Source organism: Gobius niger, assembly GCF_951799975.1.
Source record: "Gobius niger genome assembly, chromosome: 10".
NCBI classification, from domain to species: domain Eukaryota; kingdom Metazoa; phylum Chordata; class Actinopteri; order Gobiiformes; family Gobiidae; genus Gobius; species Gobius niger.
This window is the reverse complement of record NC_136861.1, coordinates 19,761,007-19,780,161: the sequence shown is the minus strand read 5'-3', so window position 1 is coordinate 19,780,161 and position 19,155 is coordinate 19,761,007. Positions and strand designations below refer to the sequence as shown.

The following is a 19,155-nucleotide window of genomic DNA, read 5'->3' as shown; positions in this document are numbered from 1 at the left end:
GGTACATTAATTTTTTTGCTGTGCAAAAGTATATGGAGTGTATGTTGTAGTCAATTGTGTGGGTGTAGTCATTTTTATGAATTAGCTGGAGGTGACGTAACTGTCTGGTTGTCTTGACGTACAGACGGAGCAGCTGAAGCTCCTGTTCTTAACTGTGGAGATACCTCATGGACAACTTCATGAATTAGGCCTCAAAGGTCAAAGAACAGGAGGAGAAAGAAGAAGGGCCTATTTTTATGCCTCTTTTTAGATGTGATATGCAGCCTTGGTGCACTGACTACAAGCGCTTGCTGCTTCCCCTCTCGTCCCACTTTTAGTGTTATGTTGCTTTTATACTACTAATAACATGCAAACTTAATCGGATGTGGAAAAAAACTAAAAACAACTGCAGTGATGATAGGGGATAATTCCTTCCAAGAAGAGTGTAATTTCAGCTAGGCAAGGCAAGTTTATTTATAGAGATTTCGTGCAAAAGCAATTCAATGTATTTGCAGTGGTGTAGAGAGTATCCAAAACAGAATACGAGCTGAAAATACTTGAGTAATCTACTTGGTAAGTGTTTGAGCAATACAATCTGTGTAAATAATAATAATAATAATAATAATAATAATAATAATAATGAAGAAAAAAAAGATATACCATAAAGAAGTGCATCCTAAGATACAAGGGGAAAAATCTCTCTTTTTTTCAATGCCAACACACAGGAACTTTTTATGCGAAGAAAAAAAACTTGTTGATTTAGCTTTTAGTTACTTATTAGTTGCATGGGTTATTTTTATCATGGCACCTTTACTTTCCATGTCAGTGAACCCTACTCTCCGCTGTTTATTCTAAACTTCAACTTCATGTATTTTGCATGGTTTTTGGTAGGTTTTCTCTGCTGATGGAACCATCTTCATGAACATAAGAGCAACCATGGAAATGGTTCCATCTGGGTGAAAGCCTGGCGAGCTATACACACCTCTTTCCCTTTATATTTGAAAGGGGGGCCTCATTCAGGGATTTTTTTAGAGGTGGGTAGAGTAGCCAAAATATTTATTCAAGTAAGAATAATGTTATGTTGAAATAATTTTACTCAAGTACAAGTAAAAAGCAATGACCCAAACAACTCAAGTAAGAGTCAAAAAGTACTTGGACAAAATGTTACTTGAGTACAAGTGAAAGAGTCTGATTTATCTCCAATGACGCCATAAATTGTGTGAAACAAAAATGAAATCATGTGGAAATTGACATATTTACAAAAATAATTCCCAGAAAATGACATGAAAATACAGAAAAACAAAGTAATTCTTAAAAAAAAAACAAGGTGCATGAGACGATCTACATCTAAAGGATTTTATAGATTAAAATGAAGTATTTGCTACTTAAATATTTACTCACAGTGGAAAAAGTAACAATTATTTTACTCAAGTAAGAGTACAGATATTTCATTAAGCTATAATTTTACTCAAGTAGAAGTAAAAAGCACTCTATGATAAAACTACTAAGTACACTTTCTTTAAAAATTGCCTCTGATTTTAGGCAACCACATACTGTTTTATTAAAAATCAGACATGATTACTTTTCTTCGAAATTAAAAACACCAAGCATCGTTCATCATAGTGATTATTTATTTTATTTTATTTTTATTTATTTTTTATTTTAATTTATAAAGCCTTGTCCAGTCCAGTCCTTCTACTTTCTGTGTCAGCTCCGCCCCTGTCCCCGAGAGGAGACGCTCCAGACAAAACATCAGCCACGATTCCTGACTTTTGTATCGCCTCATTGCTGATAGTGGAAATATTGTGCGGGAAAAGGCCGACATCGCGACGTTTATGGATTCGTTTTGTCCTGTGCGAAACCCCGACGACGCGGCATTATTAAACTGAGCCAGAAGATGGCGGTAATGCTTTATAGAGGCTGCTTACCCTACCTCATCAACACCACAAAAGAAAAGAGAGCTTCCGTTCCCTTGTGTGGCGCTCACTCTACGCACGACAAAACATTACTAGCTTGAAGTTGTCATAACAAGTACATTATCGGGTTATTCTCGTAACAATCAAGTATTTATTATCCAGGAAGGATTTTTAGAGTGTCAACATGCCTTCGTTAAGCGGAAAAGCAGACGTTATGTTTGTAAGTTTCATTTCATTTTGAGTTGAATGCACATTTTTGATAGCATGTCTTAGCTTGTCAAGCTTAGCTTATCAAGAGTTTCGGGAAATAAATGGTCATTTTTACGCCAAACTGTAATTTGCTCGATCATTCTGGAATTCTGGATCATTCTTTATAACACTGCGCTAATATTTTTGGACATATAAATGTTGCTTTTTATTAATGTTGGTTAATGTTCAAGTGAAGTGAGCTAACGTGCCACCACGTCGCTTTAACGTTAATATGTGTTATACCCGTTATATTAGGAAGATGACGATCTGCCATACGAAGAAGAGATTATTCGGAACCCATACTCCGTCAAATGCTGGATGCGATACATTGAATTCAAGCAAAATGGACCCCAAATTAATCTGAACATGATCTATGAGCGCGCCCTGAAGGAACTTCCTGGCAGGTGATGAATAAATCTGTCCGTCCTCCTATACTTAAAAAAAAATATATATTTATTTAAATTACTAACACTTTTAACTATGAACTACTTTGTTTTACAGTTACAAGCTGTGGTATAACTACTTAAAGGAGAGGCGCAAACAGGTAAAGGGGAAATGCATAACGGAGCCTGTATATGAAGAAGTCAATAACTGTCATGAAAGAGCCCTTGTTTTCATGCATAAGGTAAATTATGATCCATTGGGGAAAATATCGAATATTCAAAGGTTAACTTACTGTATTTGCCTCTTTTTGCGTAGATGCCAAGAATTTGGCTTGACTACTGCCAGTTCCTTGTTTCCCAATGTAAAATCACTAGAAGTCGGCGAACATTTGACCGTGCCTTGAGAGCCCTGCCGGTTACTCAGCATCCACGTATTTGGCCTTTGTATCTGCGATTTGTGCGCAATCTACCCCTCCCAGAAACAGCGATTCGGGTTTTCCGCAGGTACTTGAAGGTAATCTATCTAACCTATTCTTCTGTTATCACATGATTGTTAGTAACCTAAAAATGACACCTAAAACGAATCTCGTGTGAATCAGCTTTCCCCAGAAAATACAGAAGACTACATTGACTATTTGCGGTCTGTTGGACGCTTGGATGAAGCTGCAGTTCGACTTGCAGCTGTTGTCAACGATGAAACCTTTGTTTCCAAGGAGGGAAAGTCAAACTATCAAGTAGGCTTTATTATTGTTACATTAAGAGGTTGTTTTTGGCTCTATCATTTATTTTTACTTTTTTCCCCTTTTAGCTGTGGCATGAATTATGTGACCTGATTTCCCAGAATCCAGATAAAGTTACATCTTTAAATGTTGGAGCCATTATCAGAGGTGGACTCACACGCTTCACTGACCAACTAGGAAAACTTTGGTGTTCCTTAGCAGACTATTATATCAGGAGTGGGCACTTTGAAAAGGTTTTTAATATTTGAATTTCCTGTGTAAATCCGTGCTTCTCAAACTTTTCTTGAGATATGTATGTTGTTGTTTGTCTTCCAGGCTCGTGACGTTTACGAAGAGGCCATTCTAACTGTGGTAACAGTTCGAGATTTCACACAAGTTTTTGACAGTTATGCCCAGTTTGAGGAGAGCATGATTGCAGCCAAGATGGAAACCACTGTTGAAATGGGCAAGGATGAAGAAGGTATGATTAACTTGACGTACATATGCAAATGCAATGTTTATCTAAGTATTTGTTTCATGTTCCAGATGATGTTGATCTAGAGCTAAGATTAGCTCGCTTTGAGGAGCTTATTGCGAGACGCCCTCTTCTTCTGAACAGTGTACTGCTTCGTCAAAACCCTCACAATGTGCACGAATGGCACAAACGGGTCAAGCTATATGAAGGCAATCCGCGGCAGGTAAGTCAATAAGCCTCGATTGGCATTTGTATCAAAAGCATGTTTCTGTCATCAGTAATTAAAAAAAATAAACAAATGTTTGCAGATTATAAACACCTACACTGAAGCTGTACAAACCGTTGATCCAATGAAAGCCACAGGAAAGCCTCATTCCCTGTGGGTTGCCTTTGCTAAGTTCTATGAAGAAAATGAGCAGCTGGATGATGTAGGATATTTTTCCCCTTTCAATGGACATGGTCGTCTTTGTTGGCAAATGCAATCAATTGTTTTTGTTGTTCCTCAGGCCAGAACCATTTTTGAAAAAGCTACCAAAGTAAACTACAAGCAAGTGGATGACCTGGCAGCTGTGTGGTGTGAATTTGGAGAGATGGAACTGCGGCATGAAAACTATGAGCAGGCACTGCGTATATTGAGGGTAAGGTTAATCACCAAATGCACAGTATTTACCACATATTATTGTTGTTGCTGTTATTTACTTTTACAAGTCATTTCAATTGATAAAAAAAAAAAAAAAAGATTAGTCACACTTTTGAAATTTGATTAATAACTATTAATTGGCATTTTGCTAAAGTATTTTTCATAATGTGTATTGAAATCTAGAAAGCGACAGCCATTCCATCCAAGAAAGCAGAATACTTTGATGTCTCTGAGCCAGTCCAAAACCGGGTCTATAAATCCTTGAAGGTCTGGTCTATGCTGGCTGACCTTGAAGAGAGTCTTGGAACGTTTCAGGTTTGCTTTTTACAATTACAAAAATCACATGTTGTATTATTCGATTTATTATTTTGACTTTCTGCTTTTTTTCTTTAGTCTACAAAGGCGGTATACGATCGTATTATTGATCTCCGCATTGCTACACCACAGATCATCATCAATTATGCAATGTTTCTTGAAGAGCACAACTACTTTGAGGAGAGCTTCAAAGTAATGCTTGTTATCTTTTTAAAATGTATAAACGTCGTAATTTCCGGACTATAAGCTGCTTCTTTTTTTTTTACTTAACTGCAGCTATTTATTATCACTTTTATTCTGAATAATATCATGTTATCAATAACAATGCACCTACATTTAACCATAGATGGTGGTGGTGGGGGGGGGGCGAAGTAGAGCTGCAGAGGTCACACGGTTACTTTTTCCTTTTCGCTTTGGACGTTCCCCACCCATGGGCACAATAACCACACAGGTGGCGGGACCATCTCCAGATTTGCCAGCCTTTACTGCACACTGGAGTGGCAGATGCCCTCCCGTGCTTGTAATGTGGCTTTGGGTGTAAAATAAATGCGCGGATTACTGCTGAAATATTATGGAGGGACAATGCGTAGCGTGGGCTAAATTCATCTAAAGTCCGCCTAGAGCGATTCACCACAGACCCAGCTGTGCAATAGCGACTATGAACACTGGAAAAAGCCCGGGACTGTATGCGCAGACAGGCCGCGTGCGTTTAAAGAATAATCTAGTCCAATTTATAAACATGTGAACACTTTTATAAAAGTAAATGTACCTGTAGGCCACTGTTTTCTTGGAATATTTGACAGCACGTGGAGAGAAAGGTCCTGTATTTCCAGTGTGCTTATGGGGTGTTCAACTGTAACTACGTGGACACCTGCGGCGTATAAAGTACAGCAAATATATGTACAATTATTTCTTTTATTTAGTTTATGCGTCTTTCAGGTGCGCTTAATAGTCCGAACATTACGGCGTGTGTATGTATATATACTGCATTTATAGAGAGATTTTTTTTTCTGTAATTCTGCTTGTGTTGTAAAATCCTACTCTTTTTTTTCAGGCTTATGAGCGTGGCATTGCCTTGTTCAAGTGGCCGAATGTTTATGACATTTGGAACACTTACCTTACCAAGTTTATAGACCGATATGGGGGAAAAAAGCTGGAGAGAGCAAGAGATTTATTTGAGCAAGCCCTTGATGGCTGTCCTGCAAAGTTTGCTAAGAGTATGATTGTTTGTTTAGTTCTTTATTATTTCCCAAGCATTCTGTTAACTTAAAAATCTTTTCTTTTTTTTTCATCATAGCTATTTACCTACTGTATGCTAAATTGGAGGAAGAATATGGCCTTGCACGTCATGCCATGGCTGTTTATGAACGAGCTACGGAGGCTGTCGAAATTGAGGAGAGACACCACATGTTCAATATATATATTAAGAGAGCTGCTGAAATTTATGGAGTCACTTATACCAGAGCAATATATCAGAAGGCCATTGAGGTACTAATACTATTTTCAGTGTTATATTAAACTTGCATTAATATCTCAATGAACACTGAAAACTGAAATTTTCTAACAAACAAATCCGATAAATACTTTAGGTCTTGCCTGATGAACACTCGAGAGAGATGTGTCTTCGATTTGCTGATATGGAGAGCAAACTGGGTGAAATTGATCGAGGCAGAGCGATCTACTCCTATTGCTCACAAATCTGTGATCCCAGGGTATGCTGACACACAAGTTTGATAATGTAGAGGCTAAGATTAACACTTTTAACTTAATGACCTTTCAGGTAACTGCTAATTTCTGGCAAACATGGAAGGAGTTTGAGATACGCCATGGGAACGAGGATACCATCAGAGAAATGTTAAGAATCAAACGAAGTGTGCAGGCAACATACAACACTCAAGTCAACTTCATGTCCTCTCAGATGATGAAAGCCACGACAAGTTCTACTGGCACAGGTACAGTGTAGATCTGTGTAGATCCACCATATGGCCCATATGGCCCGTTTGGCCCATTTCTGTTTAGGGCTTTTAAAATCCAATTCAACATATTTGTGTCTTTAGTGGCTGACCTTGCCCCTGGCCAAATGGGTATTGATGACATGAAAATGCTGGAACAAAAAGCACAACAGCTAGCAGCTGAAGCTGAGCGGGATAAACCAAAGCCTAAAGAAAAAATACTTTTTGTCAGGTCTGTATCTTCTCATGCTGTAATATACAGTAGGAGTAGTAGTGTACTATTTCAAATGTTTTTTTTTTTTTTTTTTTTCATTTTGCATAGGAGTGATACTTCACGTAGTGAGCTCGCAGAGCTTGCCAAACAAGCAAATCCAGATGAAATTGACATTGATGATGAAGATGATGATGATAACCAAGGGCCAGATGGTAAAAATTACAGTTTTTATGTTTACATAAAATAACATGACCCAAGCAAGATTTATTTTTACGATATATTTTGCTTACTGTCCCTATTTTACCATGTTTACAGAGGTTCAGCTGGAGCAGAAGAGTGTCCCAACAGCTGTCTTTGGAGGTCTTAAAGAGGCACAAGATTGATGCTCTGTCATTCAAAAACGTTAAAGCTTTTTACTCAATTGTTCCTTCATTACATTTGCGTACAAGTTCACTTGTATTGGATTTCCATGTGTATGTAATATTCAGAATGCCGTGTTGATATGATGGTCGGTAAAAATAAAGTATGTTTTGGTATGAAAATGTAACTTTACCGTGTCGTCTTATTAGAGATATTACATGAAAGCAAGTGTAAGTTGAGTCTGGGTTATGGTTTATGAAGCAGGCATCAACTCGAAACCAATTGTTATCTAAGCAATTTTTAAATTCCCTCTTTTGAAGACTTACCCCACTTTTTTTTTTACAGTTTACAAAAATGATAAAAAAAAACAACAACTTTCAAACTCTTATGTGAGTGATGTTTAGACCTTTTTTAATGAAGACACAAGTAAGTTGGTAGATATTTTATTGATAATGTATACTGAGCCTGCCACCATAAAGGGTTCATATTTTATGAACTTGTGGTTTGAAGAGAAAGGTAAGTCTTACTCTGACTCCACCTGTAAAAGAGAAAGTTGTTTAAGGCGAATGTACATTTATGTTCTTTATTCTAGATGAAAACTAACCAAGATACTAACCTTTCCAGCATCACGGCTCTTGGCTCTGAGCTTGTTGACCTGACCCTCAGCAATATCAGCACGCTCCTGAGCTTCCTCAAGTTCATGTTGAACCTTCCTGAGCCTTGACATGTGAGTGTTCGCCTGCTCCTCCTGTTAATGCAAGTTGTTTTTATCTGGGGAAAAAGGAATTGCATAAACAAATATTTGTACTTACAGCCTCCTCCGCTTGTCTCTTGTAAGCTTTGACTTTGAGCTGTAGTTTGTCCACCAGATCCTGGAGTCTGTTGACATTTTTCTTGTCCTCCTCAGTCTATAAAATATGGGATGAAATCATTGTATGCTTCCATATGAGAATGTAAGATTATTAACCAGTTTTACAGTAAATACCTGGTATGTCAGCTCTTTTACTTTACGCTCATATTTACGGACTCCCTTAACAGCATCAGCTCCACGCCTCTGCTCTGCTTCAACTTCGGACTCAAGCTCACGCACCTTTTAAAGAGAAATATTACAGTTATCATCTTTGACTCATTTTTAGTAATATTTCAGCAGACACACACCCTAGACTCCAGTTTCTGGAGTTGCTTTTTGCCGCCCTTCATGGCCAGGTTCTCAGCCTCATCCAGACGGTGCTGCAGGTCCTTGACAGTGACCTCCAGGTTCTTCTTCATCCTCTCCAGATGAGAACTGGTGTCCTGTTCCTTCTTCAGCTCCTCAGCCATCATGGCAGCCTGAAATGTTGTCATTGTAAATGAGTCCTGCCATAAACAGTGTATTCTGGAGTTAGACATGTGAACTCACATCAGTGATGGCCTTTTTGGCTTTTTCTTCAGCATTTCTTGCTTCCTGAACCGAGTCATCTACTTCACCCTGAACCTGGACCAGATCAGACTCCAGCTTCTTCTTTGTGTTCAGAAGACTGGTGTTCTTTTAGAATAACAATACAAATAGTTTCATTTATTTTGTACCATATATTTATCACTGTAATTGTTCTTTCCAAACCTGAGAGTGAAGCAGTCCAACACGCTCGCTAGCATCCACCAGCTCTTGCTCAGCCACTTTGCGTGCTCTCTCTGTCTGCTCCAGAGCAGCTCTCAGCTCCTCAATCTCAGCCAGCATCAGGCCATTTCTGCGTTCCACCATGGCGACCTGCTCCTTCATGTCTTCCTGTCCTCTGACGGCATCATCAAGGTGCAGTTGGGCATCCTGGTCACAGAGCAACATTGTGTAACATTGTTCTCAAACACAACATTAAATTGAACTTGTATCTGTTTTCTGACCTTGAGCTGGCCCTGGACGTTCCTGAGCTGTTTCTGGGCTTCAGCTGCCTGTCTGTTTGAGTGGCTCAGCTGAATCTCCATCTCGTTCAGGTCTCCCTCCATCTTCTTCTTGATTCTCAGAGCATCATTCCTGCTCCTGACCTCAGCATCCAGAGTGCTCTGCATGGAGTCAATGACTCTCTGGCTGTTCCTCTTGATCTGCTCCATTTCCTCGTCCTTCTCTGCCAGCTTCCTGTCAACCTCCCCTTTGACCTGGTTCAACTCCAGTTGGACACGAAGAATCTTGGCCTCTTCATGTTCCAGTGTGCCCTAGACATGCCATTGTATTTGTAATATCATTAATTTATGAAAATAGCATAAAAATATGTATTACAATTTTATAATAATAATAATAATAATAATAATAATAATAATAATAAAATACTACCTCCGCTTCTTCAAGAGCAGTCTGGATTTCTGATTTCTCAGTTTCAACTGACTTCTTTGCCTTCTCCAGCTCATGAATGCTCTTTCCAGTCTCTCCAATCTGCTCAGTCAAGTCAGAGATCTCCTCTGAATGGAAAACAAGCATCAACCTTGCTTATTATGCAGCTAAAATATTTATAGAGTTGCATATTCCAAATGTTGATGTACATACGCTGCAGGTTCTTGTTCTCTCTCTTCATGGTCTCCAGCTGATCCAGGGCCTCCTCATAAGAGTTTTTCATCTTAAAAAGTTCAGTGCTCAGAGACCGTGCTTCTTTCTGGGCACCCTCCAGTTCAGCTTGGCCCTCCTCATACTTCTGCTTCCACTCTGAGAGGACCTGAAAATATTTGACTTGAGTTTGCATGAATGAGAAAGAACATCCATCCTGTTTTTGTGTGTTTTATTTAGATGTTTTACTTTGTCAAAGTTCCTCTGCTTCTTGTCCAGATTGGCAGCCAGAGCATTAGCTCTCTCCACATCAATCATGAGGTCCTCCACCTCACCCTGCAGCCTCTGTTTGGTCTTCTCCAAAGATGCACACTTTGAGTTCACAGCCTCAATGGATTCCTCAGCCTCCTGCAGGCGCTGGGCCAGTTTTTTCCTGTGATGAAATAGAGACACACAAACAGAATCAACTTAATGTGACTAAATACGATATTATCTTTTGATCCAGTCATTTTAGTAATGTAGGACGGTATATCCTTATTTTTCTTTGTTAATTGATTTATTATTATGCAAAATATATGTTTTTTGATTCATTGAAATAGCAAACAGCACGGATTAGATTGCGAATATATTGTTGAAGTAATGGCACTGTTGGTGCACCAGGACATAAGCCATCCACCCATGTACTTACTTGGCCTCCTCTAGCTCCTCAGTGCGCTGAATAGCGTCAGTCTCATATTTAGATCTCCACTGAGCCACTTCACTGTTGGCCTTAGACATTCCTCTCTGGAGCTCTGCCTTGGCTTCCTGCTCTTCCTCAAACTGCTCCCTGAGCAGATCACAGTCATGACGTGCAGACTGGACTGAATGAGCCAGGGCATTCTTGGCCTGTAGACAATAATAATCAGTGTGCATCAGTCATTTTTCAAGATATCTTTGAATTTACCAGCTAAGTGATAAGATTATTCATACCTTGACTTCTTCCTCAACGTGTCTCTTCAGTTCTTCAATCTGCTGAGTGAAAGCTTGCTTGCCTCTGGTCAGCTGAGAAACAAGAGCTTCCTTCTCCTCAACTTGACGAGAGAACTCACCTAAAATTGCAACCTCATTTAGTCTCAACAGACGGGATTCAAAACTAAAACCGGTTCAGGTTAGGACCATACCATTCTCTGTCTGGAGTCTGGCTTTCTGAGCATTAGTGTCATTCAGCTGGCGAACATTCTCATCATTTTTGGACTTGAGCTCACTAAACTGGTCCTCAAGGGTCCTGCACATTTTCTCCAGATTGCCCTGTCAGGATACAATATTTTTAAGGTTTACTATATTGACAGGGGAAACTTGAGAGATGACCTTTTGTATATGTCATTCAGAGGAGCAGTTTTACCTTAGATTTGGCCACAGCCTCCATGTTACTAGAGAGGTCATCAATCTCCATTTTGTACTCGCTCTTTTCTTTCTCCAGCTTCTGCTTGACACGCTGGAGGTTGTCGATCTGCTCTCCCAGCTCAGCAACACTGTCAGCCTGCTTCTTGCGCAGAGCTGAGGCCGTGGCCTCATGCTGCAGAGTGGACTCTTCAAGATCACGACGCAGCTTCTGGAACTCAGCCTCACGTTTCTTGTTCAGCTCAATCTGAGCCGCTGTGGCTCCACCAGCTTCTTCAAGTCTTTCACTGATCTCCTCAAGTTCTCTGGAGAGGTCTGCTCTCTGCTTCTCCACCTTTGCACGAGCTGCTCTCTCAGCCTCGATCTCCTCCTCCAGCTCCTCAATGCGAGCCTACATTTCATCATAGATGATAGGATCAACACGTTCTTCATTTGAACCAAAACACTGTAAATCTGAAGCAGCACCACTAATTACCTGAAGCTCTTTGATCTTCTTCTGAAGCTGGGCACCAAGAGACTGCTCATCCTCAATCTTGCTGAGGAGCTGGCTGACCTCAAAGTCCTTCCTAAAAGAAAGCACAACTTTCTTATTACTGCAATGCACTTTATGCTGGGCTCAAGCAGTCGTCTCTTGCCCACTAACAACTTGTACAAAATTCTGCTGCTTGGCTATTAATAGGCACCAAAAAGGTAAGCCAGGTCAGGAGATCAAAAGGAAACTAAAAGGAAAACAAGAGGCAACCACTCTTTCGCTGTCCTAGACAGGCAGAGTCACTTGTTTCACCCTTTTTTCTGGGCTTATAACACAGCCAGAAAGGTTTGACTTTTGATTGATTTCTATTTTTACTCTTCCTTTTTCTCTTAATTTGTACTTCTGTGATCAGGACTTTGGTCGACTTTGTTTTTGTTTTGTTTTTGTTTTTAAAGTGCTCTTGAAATAAAGTTGGATTGGATTATTTTAATCTCTGTACACAACGGACCAGTTGATAAAATGTGAGATATACTTTTTGATCTTCTCATCAGATTGCTGTTTGTCATTCTCCAGGTCCATGATTGATTCCTGGGCCAGTTTCAGGTCTCCCTCCAGCTTCCTCTTGGCTCTCTCAAGGTCCATGCGGAGCTTCTTCTCTTGCTCCAGAGAGCCCTCAAGCTATCAAATATTGTGATGTTTTAATAGGTTGAATAATATAGTAGTTTGGATTATGTATATGGCAAACTGTTAAAGCCTCACATCATCGACTTGCTGTTCCAGCTTGGTCTTGGCCTTGGTCAGAGTGTTGACTTTGTCTTCCTCTGCCTGGAGGTCATCCAGAGTTTGCTGGTGGGACTCTTGGAGAGCTTTCTTCTCTTTGGTCAGCTTGGCAATAGCCTCATCTTGAGACGCCATCTCCTCGGTTAGATTTTTCACCTATAACACCATTAACACATTGTCACTTTTTGAAATTTTCTTTAAGAGTCATAATTCTTACTGTTTGTGTTATTGTGTCATGCGTATGTATGTTCATTTTAAATACACAGTCAAACAAACCTTGTTCTCAGTGGCATGTTTCTCTTTCTCCACTTTGGCCAAGGTGAGCTCCAAATCGTCAATGTCTTTCTTCAGCTCAGAGCATTCATCCTCCAGCTTCCTCTTCTTTGCAGTCAGCTCAGCATTGATTTCCTCCTCATCTTCCAGTCTCTCAGTTGTCTCTTTGAGCTTGGCCTCAAGTTGGATTTTGCTTTTAATGAGTCCTTCACACCTCTCCTCTGCATCAGAGAGGTTTTCACCTTCCTATATGATATATATAGAGACAAAGACATGCACAAACATTAGTATGTTATGATATCACATTAGTTTAATAAATGTACAATTATTGTTTAGTTTCTTGCTGACCGATGCCACTTGCAGCTGCAGATCATTCTTCTCTTGCAGGAGGGAAACCATTTTCTCCTCCAGCTCCTTCTTCTTGGCCAGAGCGGTTGCCAGATCAGACTTCATCTTGTCATAGTTCTCCTTCATTTGAGCCAGTTCTTTCTCAGTCTCGGCGCTCTTCAGGAGAGGCTTGATCTTGAAGTACAAATTCATCCAGGGCCAGTTTTTCACATTCATGAAGGAGCGGATGTTGTACTGGATAGTGTAGACAGATTCTCTGCATGCCAAAAAATATTTATTCTTTTTTTATTCAAATTCAACTTACATAGTATAATGTTTTTATTTGGTAAGATAATACCTTCTCTCCATCATCTTAACAAACACCTTCCTCATAACATATCCTCTGCAGAGAGCCTGAGTCATGGTCACCAGCGAGGCCAGTTTCTCATCTCTCATCTCCTCCAGCTGACCCAGCAGACCAGCTTTGAAGAACACCTGTTACAACATTGGAAATATTTAGAAACACTCCCAAAGAATAATATATGTTTTTAATATTATAAATTCAAGATATGTAGACCTTGGTGTGACCAAACATGTACTGAGTGTGGTCCACATCAATGGAGCCAAGCAGCTTCTCGGAAGCTTTCTTGTTGTCAATGAACTGTCCCTCAGGGATGACACTGGCATTCAATACTTTGTATCTTGGGACATAAAATGTTTTATTTTTTAACATTTAACCTCTTACATTTGGCCAAAATATCATTTTAATATATGCATATATAAATATAAAAACCTCTGCTTAAAGTCACCGTAGACGATTCTGCTGGGGAAGCCCTTTCTGCAGATTCTGATACCCTCCAGCACACCATTACACCTCAGCTGATGAATGACCAGGAAGTTCTCCATAAGGCCTGGAATTCAAATGTGTAATTTTCATTCACTTTACTTACAAACAAATGACAAAATCTTACCTGGAGTCTTAGATTCATTAGGAATCAAGCAACGCACAAAGTGAGGATGAGTGCTCCTCAAGTTGGTCATCAGCTTGCCCAAGTTCTCCTGAAAATAATATAATGAATTATGACACATTTCCTTTATGTGGTATCACAAACAAGAGCAAAAACATACTCTAAAAAGGGCAGACACAGTCTGGAAGGAACCACCCTTCTTCTTGCCACCCTTCTTGCCGCCACCACCAGAAGCCTCTGTTGAAAATAGTTACGTTCTCATCTCATATGTTTTTATTGTCAAAATTAGCTTTTTCTTTCCATAATTGAATATTATGTATGTCTTTTCATAAATGAAGATTATATATGTAGAAGCTTGCCTTCAGCTCCACCATGGGTGGCATACAGGAGGGCCAAAAGTTTGTTTGCAGCCTTCTGGTAGAGCTGAACAACTGAGTCGTTCAGTGGGTCCTTGTTCTTGTCCAGCCAGCCAGTGATATTGTAGTCGACGGTACCAGCGTAGTGGACCAGGGAGAAGTGAGCCTCAGCCTTGCCTTTGCCAGGTTTAGGTTTCTCAAAGGCTTTGTTCTTGCCCAGATGCTGGTCATGCAGCTTGTTCTTGAACGTTGTATCAGAGGCCTTGGGGAACATACACTCCTCTTCAAGGATGGCGAAGATTCCCATTGGCTGTGAAGTAATAACATGTGCTAGTCTGGAAATGCAAACTTGAAGTACTTATGGTATTTATTTATTTTACAAATGTTTCCGATTACCTTCTCGATAAGCTCAATGCAGGCCGCCAAGTCCATGCCAAAGTCAATGAACTCCCAAACAATGCCCTCTTTCTTGTACTCTTCTTGCTCCAGGACAAACATGGTGTGGTTGAAAAACTGTTGCAGTTTCTCGTTGGTGAAGTTGATGCAGAGCTGCTCCAAGCTGTTGAACTGCAAATGAAAGGCAAAATATTATTTAGCTTCATAGTGAGAAAGCTTGTTTCGTAATAGTGATAAACCTACATCAAAGATCTCAAATCCAGCAATGTCCAGCACTCCAATGAAGAAATTCCTTGGCTGCTTAGTGTCCAACATCTCATTGATACGGATAACCATCCACAAAAACATTTTCTCATAGACAGACTTGCACAGAGCACTGACAGCATTGTTAACCTTAGATTGAAGAGAAATATTAGATTTGAAAAATCTATACAATCCAGTTAATATTTAATAAAAGGCTAGAGTAACAAATATGTTTTGAACAATTGCAGTTACCTGTGGGACAGTTTGACCTTTGGTCACCATCTCATTTCCAACTTTGACTCTTGGGTAGCACAGAGCTTTCAGCATGTCTGCTGAGTTCAGACCCATGAGGTAGGCGATTTTATCAGCCTCTGATAAAAATGAAACACAAAAGTGAATCAGCGGACGAATGAGAGGCTTCAGGTGCAAGTGTCTTTGTGTAAGTGATTTAACTGTCATTGCTCACATCTGTTACTGTAATGAAAGGACAAGCGATATAAAAAAAAAATCTACACAATCACTAGTTGCCAGTTAGCTGTCATCACTCCTGGCACAAAAATGGAGCAGGTGAATAGAGCAAAAAGAAACTAGTAACACCCATCTAACACAGTTACTAGAACTTTTGAGTTGCCAGGGTCCTGTATGTCAATACTGAAAATGAAATTGTATTTTTAGGTTTTTTAATGGTGTTGAGTTGTGTTGAATTGAGTATTTTGAAATGCAGACTTTTTTGTATTTGGACAGTCACCCTCATTGCCGTCAGGCTCAGCCTGCTCCTCGCGCTGCTTCTGCTTGAATTTCATGTTGCCATGATGCATCACAGCACCAGTCAGCTTGTAAATTCCCAATTTCTCCTCAGCATTGAAGCCCAAGATATCAATGGCTGTCTGCAAAACAAATAACATAATTTGTTGTTTGCTTTGCTTCACACTATCAAAATGGTTTATACTTATATATCAAAAATAAACTTACATCAGTTGCAATGAACTCCTCCACATCATTGATGCTCTTGACAGTGATTTCACCCTGGCTGATCATATGGTAGTCATAAGGGTTGGTGGTGATCAAAAGAGCCTCTGGATTACAAAAATATAAAAATGGTTTACATTATTTTACGCATCCCCTATACTGGTAATTTAACATAATATAACACTATACCCAGCAGCTCAGGCTTGTGTCCTGTCATGAGCTGGTAGAAGATGTGGTAGCTCCTCTCAGCAGACAGCTGGAAGGTCACACGGGATTTCTCCAGCAGGTCTTGAATTAAGAATCAATTGCAGTTTTCCAAAAAATAAATAACTATGTGCATTTAAATAGTAAGCAAATACTACTTACATGTTTCAATATCAGCTGAAGCCAGTTTGCCAGAAGTGCCAAAATGAATTCTGATAAATTTACCCTAAAAGGAGATAGTTCATAATTGTTTCGTAATTTCCTCCAAAAATGCATTTTTCTTCTTCACTTACAAAACGAGAGGAGTTGTCATTCCTCACAGTCTTGGCATTACCATAAGCCTCCAGCAGAGGGTTGGCAGCAATAATTTGATCTTCTAGTGAACCCTGCACAGATATCACGTCATTAAAATAATAACTGTAATAAAAAAGCAAACTAGGAAATTTTATTCCAGTTATTTTACCTGTATCTTAGAGCTTTCAGCCTTTTTACCTCCAGCTACAGCAATTGTTGCAAAGTACTGGATGACACGCTTGGTGTTGACAGTCTTTCCAGCACCAGATTCTCCACTGAAGAATAAAAGACGTGGATTTTAAGAGACTAGCATTATGTATATAAATTAGGCCTGCTATAATTTTCTGCATTTGTTGCAACACTTACGTAATTAGGATAGACTGATTTTCACGATCTAGAAAATTATAAAAATCTTAAATTTGCAATAGTTTCTAATCATAAACCAAGATGCAACACAAGTTAACATCTCACCAGTGAGCATGAACTGATAGGCGTTGTCAGAGATGGAGAAGATGTGGGGTGGGGCCTCAATCCTCTTCTTGCCTCTGTAGGCACAAACAACCTGCTGATCGTATACGGGAAGCCACTTGTAGGGGTTCACCACGACGCAGAACAAGCCAGAGTAGGTCTAAAGTATGTCAGATAAAAACATTTAAAACACCAGGTAAAATCTAATAACACATGCATGAGGCAGAAACTAGGGGCAGCCTTACATAGATCATCCATGATGCAAAACGCTCTTTGAGGTTATACAACACAGTAGGCTCGTTGAGGTGGGTCATCATGGCCATGTCCTCAATTTTATCATACTTGGGTGGATTCATTGGGTGGATGTCGTCCTCCTTGACTGTTACAGTCTAAATCAATAGCACTTTGTCATCATCCATAATATTACAAAATATTCATACGTACAGTATCCAAGCCTGTCACTACCAATCATTCAAACAAAGTAAAGAAACTAAGTTAAGTATGAAGAACTACTTGCCTTTCCCCCTTCTGTTTCAACAGTGGCTTTGCCACCTTCCTTCTGGGTGAGTTTGCCTTTGAGATACATCTCAGCAGCATCCGCCACAAAGAACGCTGTCTTGGCATCAAAAGGAGTATTTTGAGCTTCAATCCTCTCCCTCTCTGGCTTCCGCAGGTAAATGGCTGCGGGGCCATACTGCTCCATCTCTGCGTCTGTGCTCATGGTGGCACCTTTTGGGTCTAAGGAAAGAAGATTTCTTTTATTACCTTTTTGAATCGAACATGTTGATCCAAACTAGTGTAATTTTCTTTTTGACTTCATACCTCAGTTCTACCCAAATGTATGGCACAGTATATTCTACCCAAGGGATGCTGGAAGGGAATAGAATGATAAATATTGAAGACAACAATAATAATTTGTTCTCATTATTGGATCATGTTGGATCAGACACACTAACCTGTATGGGTCGCCTGTCAGTTCTCACACGGGGCCCACACTGCTGCTTTTATAGAGGTTGCCAGTGCTTGGTCAGCAGCAGTTAACCACTCGATTTGGTCAAGCATCTGGGACATCCCTGTCATCTCGAGACCCAGCCTATAGCTGCTGCATTTTTAGTATGATTTTTCATTTCAAATGTCAGTGGTATAAGGTGACCACAGTGATCACATCTCCATAAAAAATCTAATCTTGGATAATACGGTAAGGTATAGTTAAGACTTTACACTTCTCAAACATGCACTGAGTTTTGTGTAGGAAATGCGTGGTATAAATAAACTTGCCTTGCCTTGTATTTTATATACATTTACCTAAATTGCAGAAATAAATATCAATATTTTCCACAGTTCATGTAAGTGACAGTAGTTAGCATTTTAAGATGTGAGATGGAGGGTGTTGGAGAAGCAGCTATATTGAGCTGGTATATATGGATATAAATAGCATTTGGTTACATCTCCTATTCCACTAATAAAATTGCATGTAAACCCTCTCCATAAAGGAGTAATGCATTTTCCCTCTATGGCCATGAAGATGAACTGTATTAAGTTATATTTATATATATATCCCTTGCCCTTTTGTGCACGCTAGACGCTAGGCTAAATTAATGTGGTGTATTTGTTGCTTAGTTCTTAGTGCCCCTATGCATTCTTCAATTTCTTAGGAAAAAAAAGCACATTTGTGTCAATAGAAAGGAAGCTACTAAGTAATGAAACAAAACAATTGTGAGGGCCAAAGTTCAATCCTGTCTCAGGTGCCATATTGGCTAGGGCTGGCCCTGAAAAGAGATCAGATAAATAATTGAAGATACAATACAAAAAATTGTTTCAATGTTCAATATTGATTTGTCAACATGAGATTTTGTCTTTTACAGATTTACTAGAAAGTGTAACCAAATATTAAATTCTTGTACTGTTGTTTACTGTTGTTTGAAAATAATATTACTCAAGTACAAGTAGAAATACTTGAGATAAAACTCCAAAAAGTACAGTTACGAAGTTCAAAGGTATCTAAAGTGCATATACCAGTTTTTTATGCTTTTGAAAAACATATTTAGATTCATAAAAATCTGTTGTAAATAAATTATTATCATTTTGTTTCAGTGAAACAGCAATTTGAAGAACAAATGAAGAAATGTTGGGCAGAAAAGTTATTTTTATTTGAATTGTTAGGCTCCTGACAGGAAGTGACATAGTGTGAGGTAAAGTCCGTAGTTTGACTCCCATTGACATTACATGGTTGGCGCGGCAACAGTTTAAAATTGTTGTCCTCTATCTATGTCACTTCCTGTCTGAAGTGAAACTATAAACTTCACAAAAA

At 39.4% G+C, this 19,155-nt stretch overlaps 2 protein-coding genes across 2 annotated transcripts; one reads left to right on the top strand and one right to left on the bottom strand.

The window, feature by feature from the left end:
- The first annotated feature begins 1,945 nt into the window (after nucleotides 1-1,945).
- On the top strand, nucleotides 1,946-7,240 carry xab2 (XPA binding protein 2). Its single transcript, XM_079563985.1, has 19 exons — nucleotides 1,946-2,115; nucleotides 2,400-2,548; nucleotides 2,646-2,769; nucleotides 2,844-3,041; nucleotides 3,127-3,261; nucleotides 3,336-3,500; nucleotides 3,583-3,727; nucleotides 3,793-3,944; nucleotides 4,030-4,149; nucleotides 4,228-4,359; nucleotides 4,545-4,676; nucleotides 4,755-4,868; nucleotides 5,731-5,893; nucleotides 5,974-6,164; nucleotides 6,266-6,388; nucleotides 6,457-6,628; nucleotides 6,734-6,860; nucleotides 6,951-7,054; nucleotides 7,158-7,240. Exons 1-19 carry the CDS (start codon nucleotides 2,080-2,082, stop codon nucleotides 7,223-7,225), a joined length of 2,550 nt encoding a protein of 849 aa, XP_079420111.1. The 5' UTR covers nucleotides 1,946-2,079; the 3' UTR covers nucleotides 7,226-7,240.
- Nucleotides 7,241-7,665: 425 nt separating this feature from the next.
- On the bottom strand, nucleotides 7,666-17,928 carry LOC306969057 (myosin heavy chain, fast skeletal muscle-like). The gene is made up of 41 exons (XM_079564661.1): nucleotides 17,801-17,928; nucleotides 17,667-17,714; nucleotides 17,362-17,582; nucleotides 17,090-17,233; nucleotides 16,848-17,004; nucleotides 16,743-16,770; nucleotides 16,546-16,651; nucleotides 16,376-16,468; nucleotides 16,245-16,308; nucleotides 16,068-16,166; nucleotides 15,882-15,985; nucleotides 15,658-15,796; nucleotides 15,162-15,280; nucleotides 14,910-15,059; nucleotides 14,667-14,837; nucleotides 14,274-14,580; nucleotides 14,075-14,151; nucleotides 13,918-14,005; nucleotides 13,740-13,857; nucleotides 13,524-13,647; nucleotides 13,305-13,441; nucleotides 12,968-13,223; nucleotides 12,623-12,865; nucleotides 12,326-12,502; nucleotides 12,099-12,244; nucleotides 11,570-11,660; nucleotides 11,096-11,485; nucleotides 10,875-11,001; nucleotides 10,684-10,802; nucleotides 10,403-10,599; nucleotides 9,964-10,147; nucleotides 9,718-9,883; nucleotides 9,508-9,632; nucleotides 9,081-9,389; nucleotides 8,803-9,006; nucleotides 8,602-8,727; nucleotides 8,361-8,531; nucleotides 8,188-8,292; nucleotides 8,015-8,110; nucleotides 7,819-7,950; nucleotides 7,666-7,740 (listed from the first exon to the last, which is right to left on the bottom strand). Exons 3-41 carry the CDS (start codon nucleotides 17,563-17,565, stop codon nucleotides 7,726-7,728), a joined length of 5,808 nt encoding a protein of 1,935 aa, XP_079420787.1. The 5' UTR covers nucleotides 17,566-17,582; nucleotides 17,667-17,714; nucleotides 17,801-17,928; the 3' UTR covers nucleotides 7,666-7,725.
- Between the last annotated feature and the right edge of the window lie 1,227 nt (nucleotides 17,929-19,155).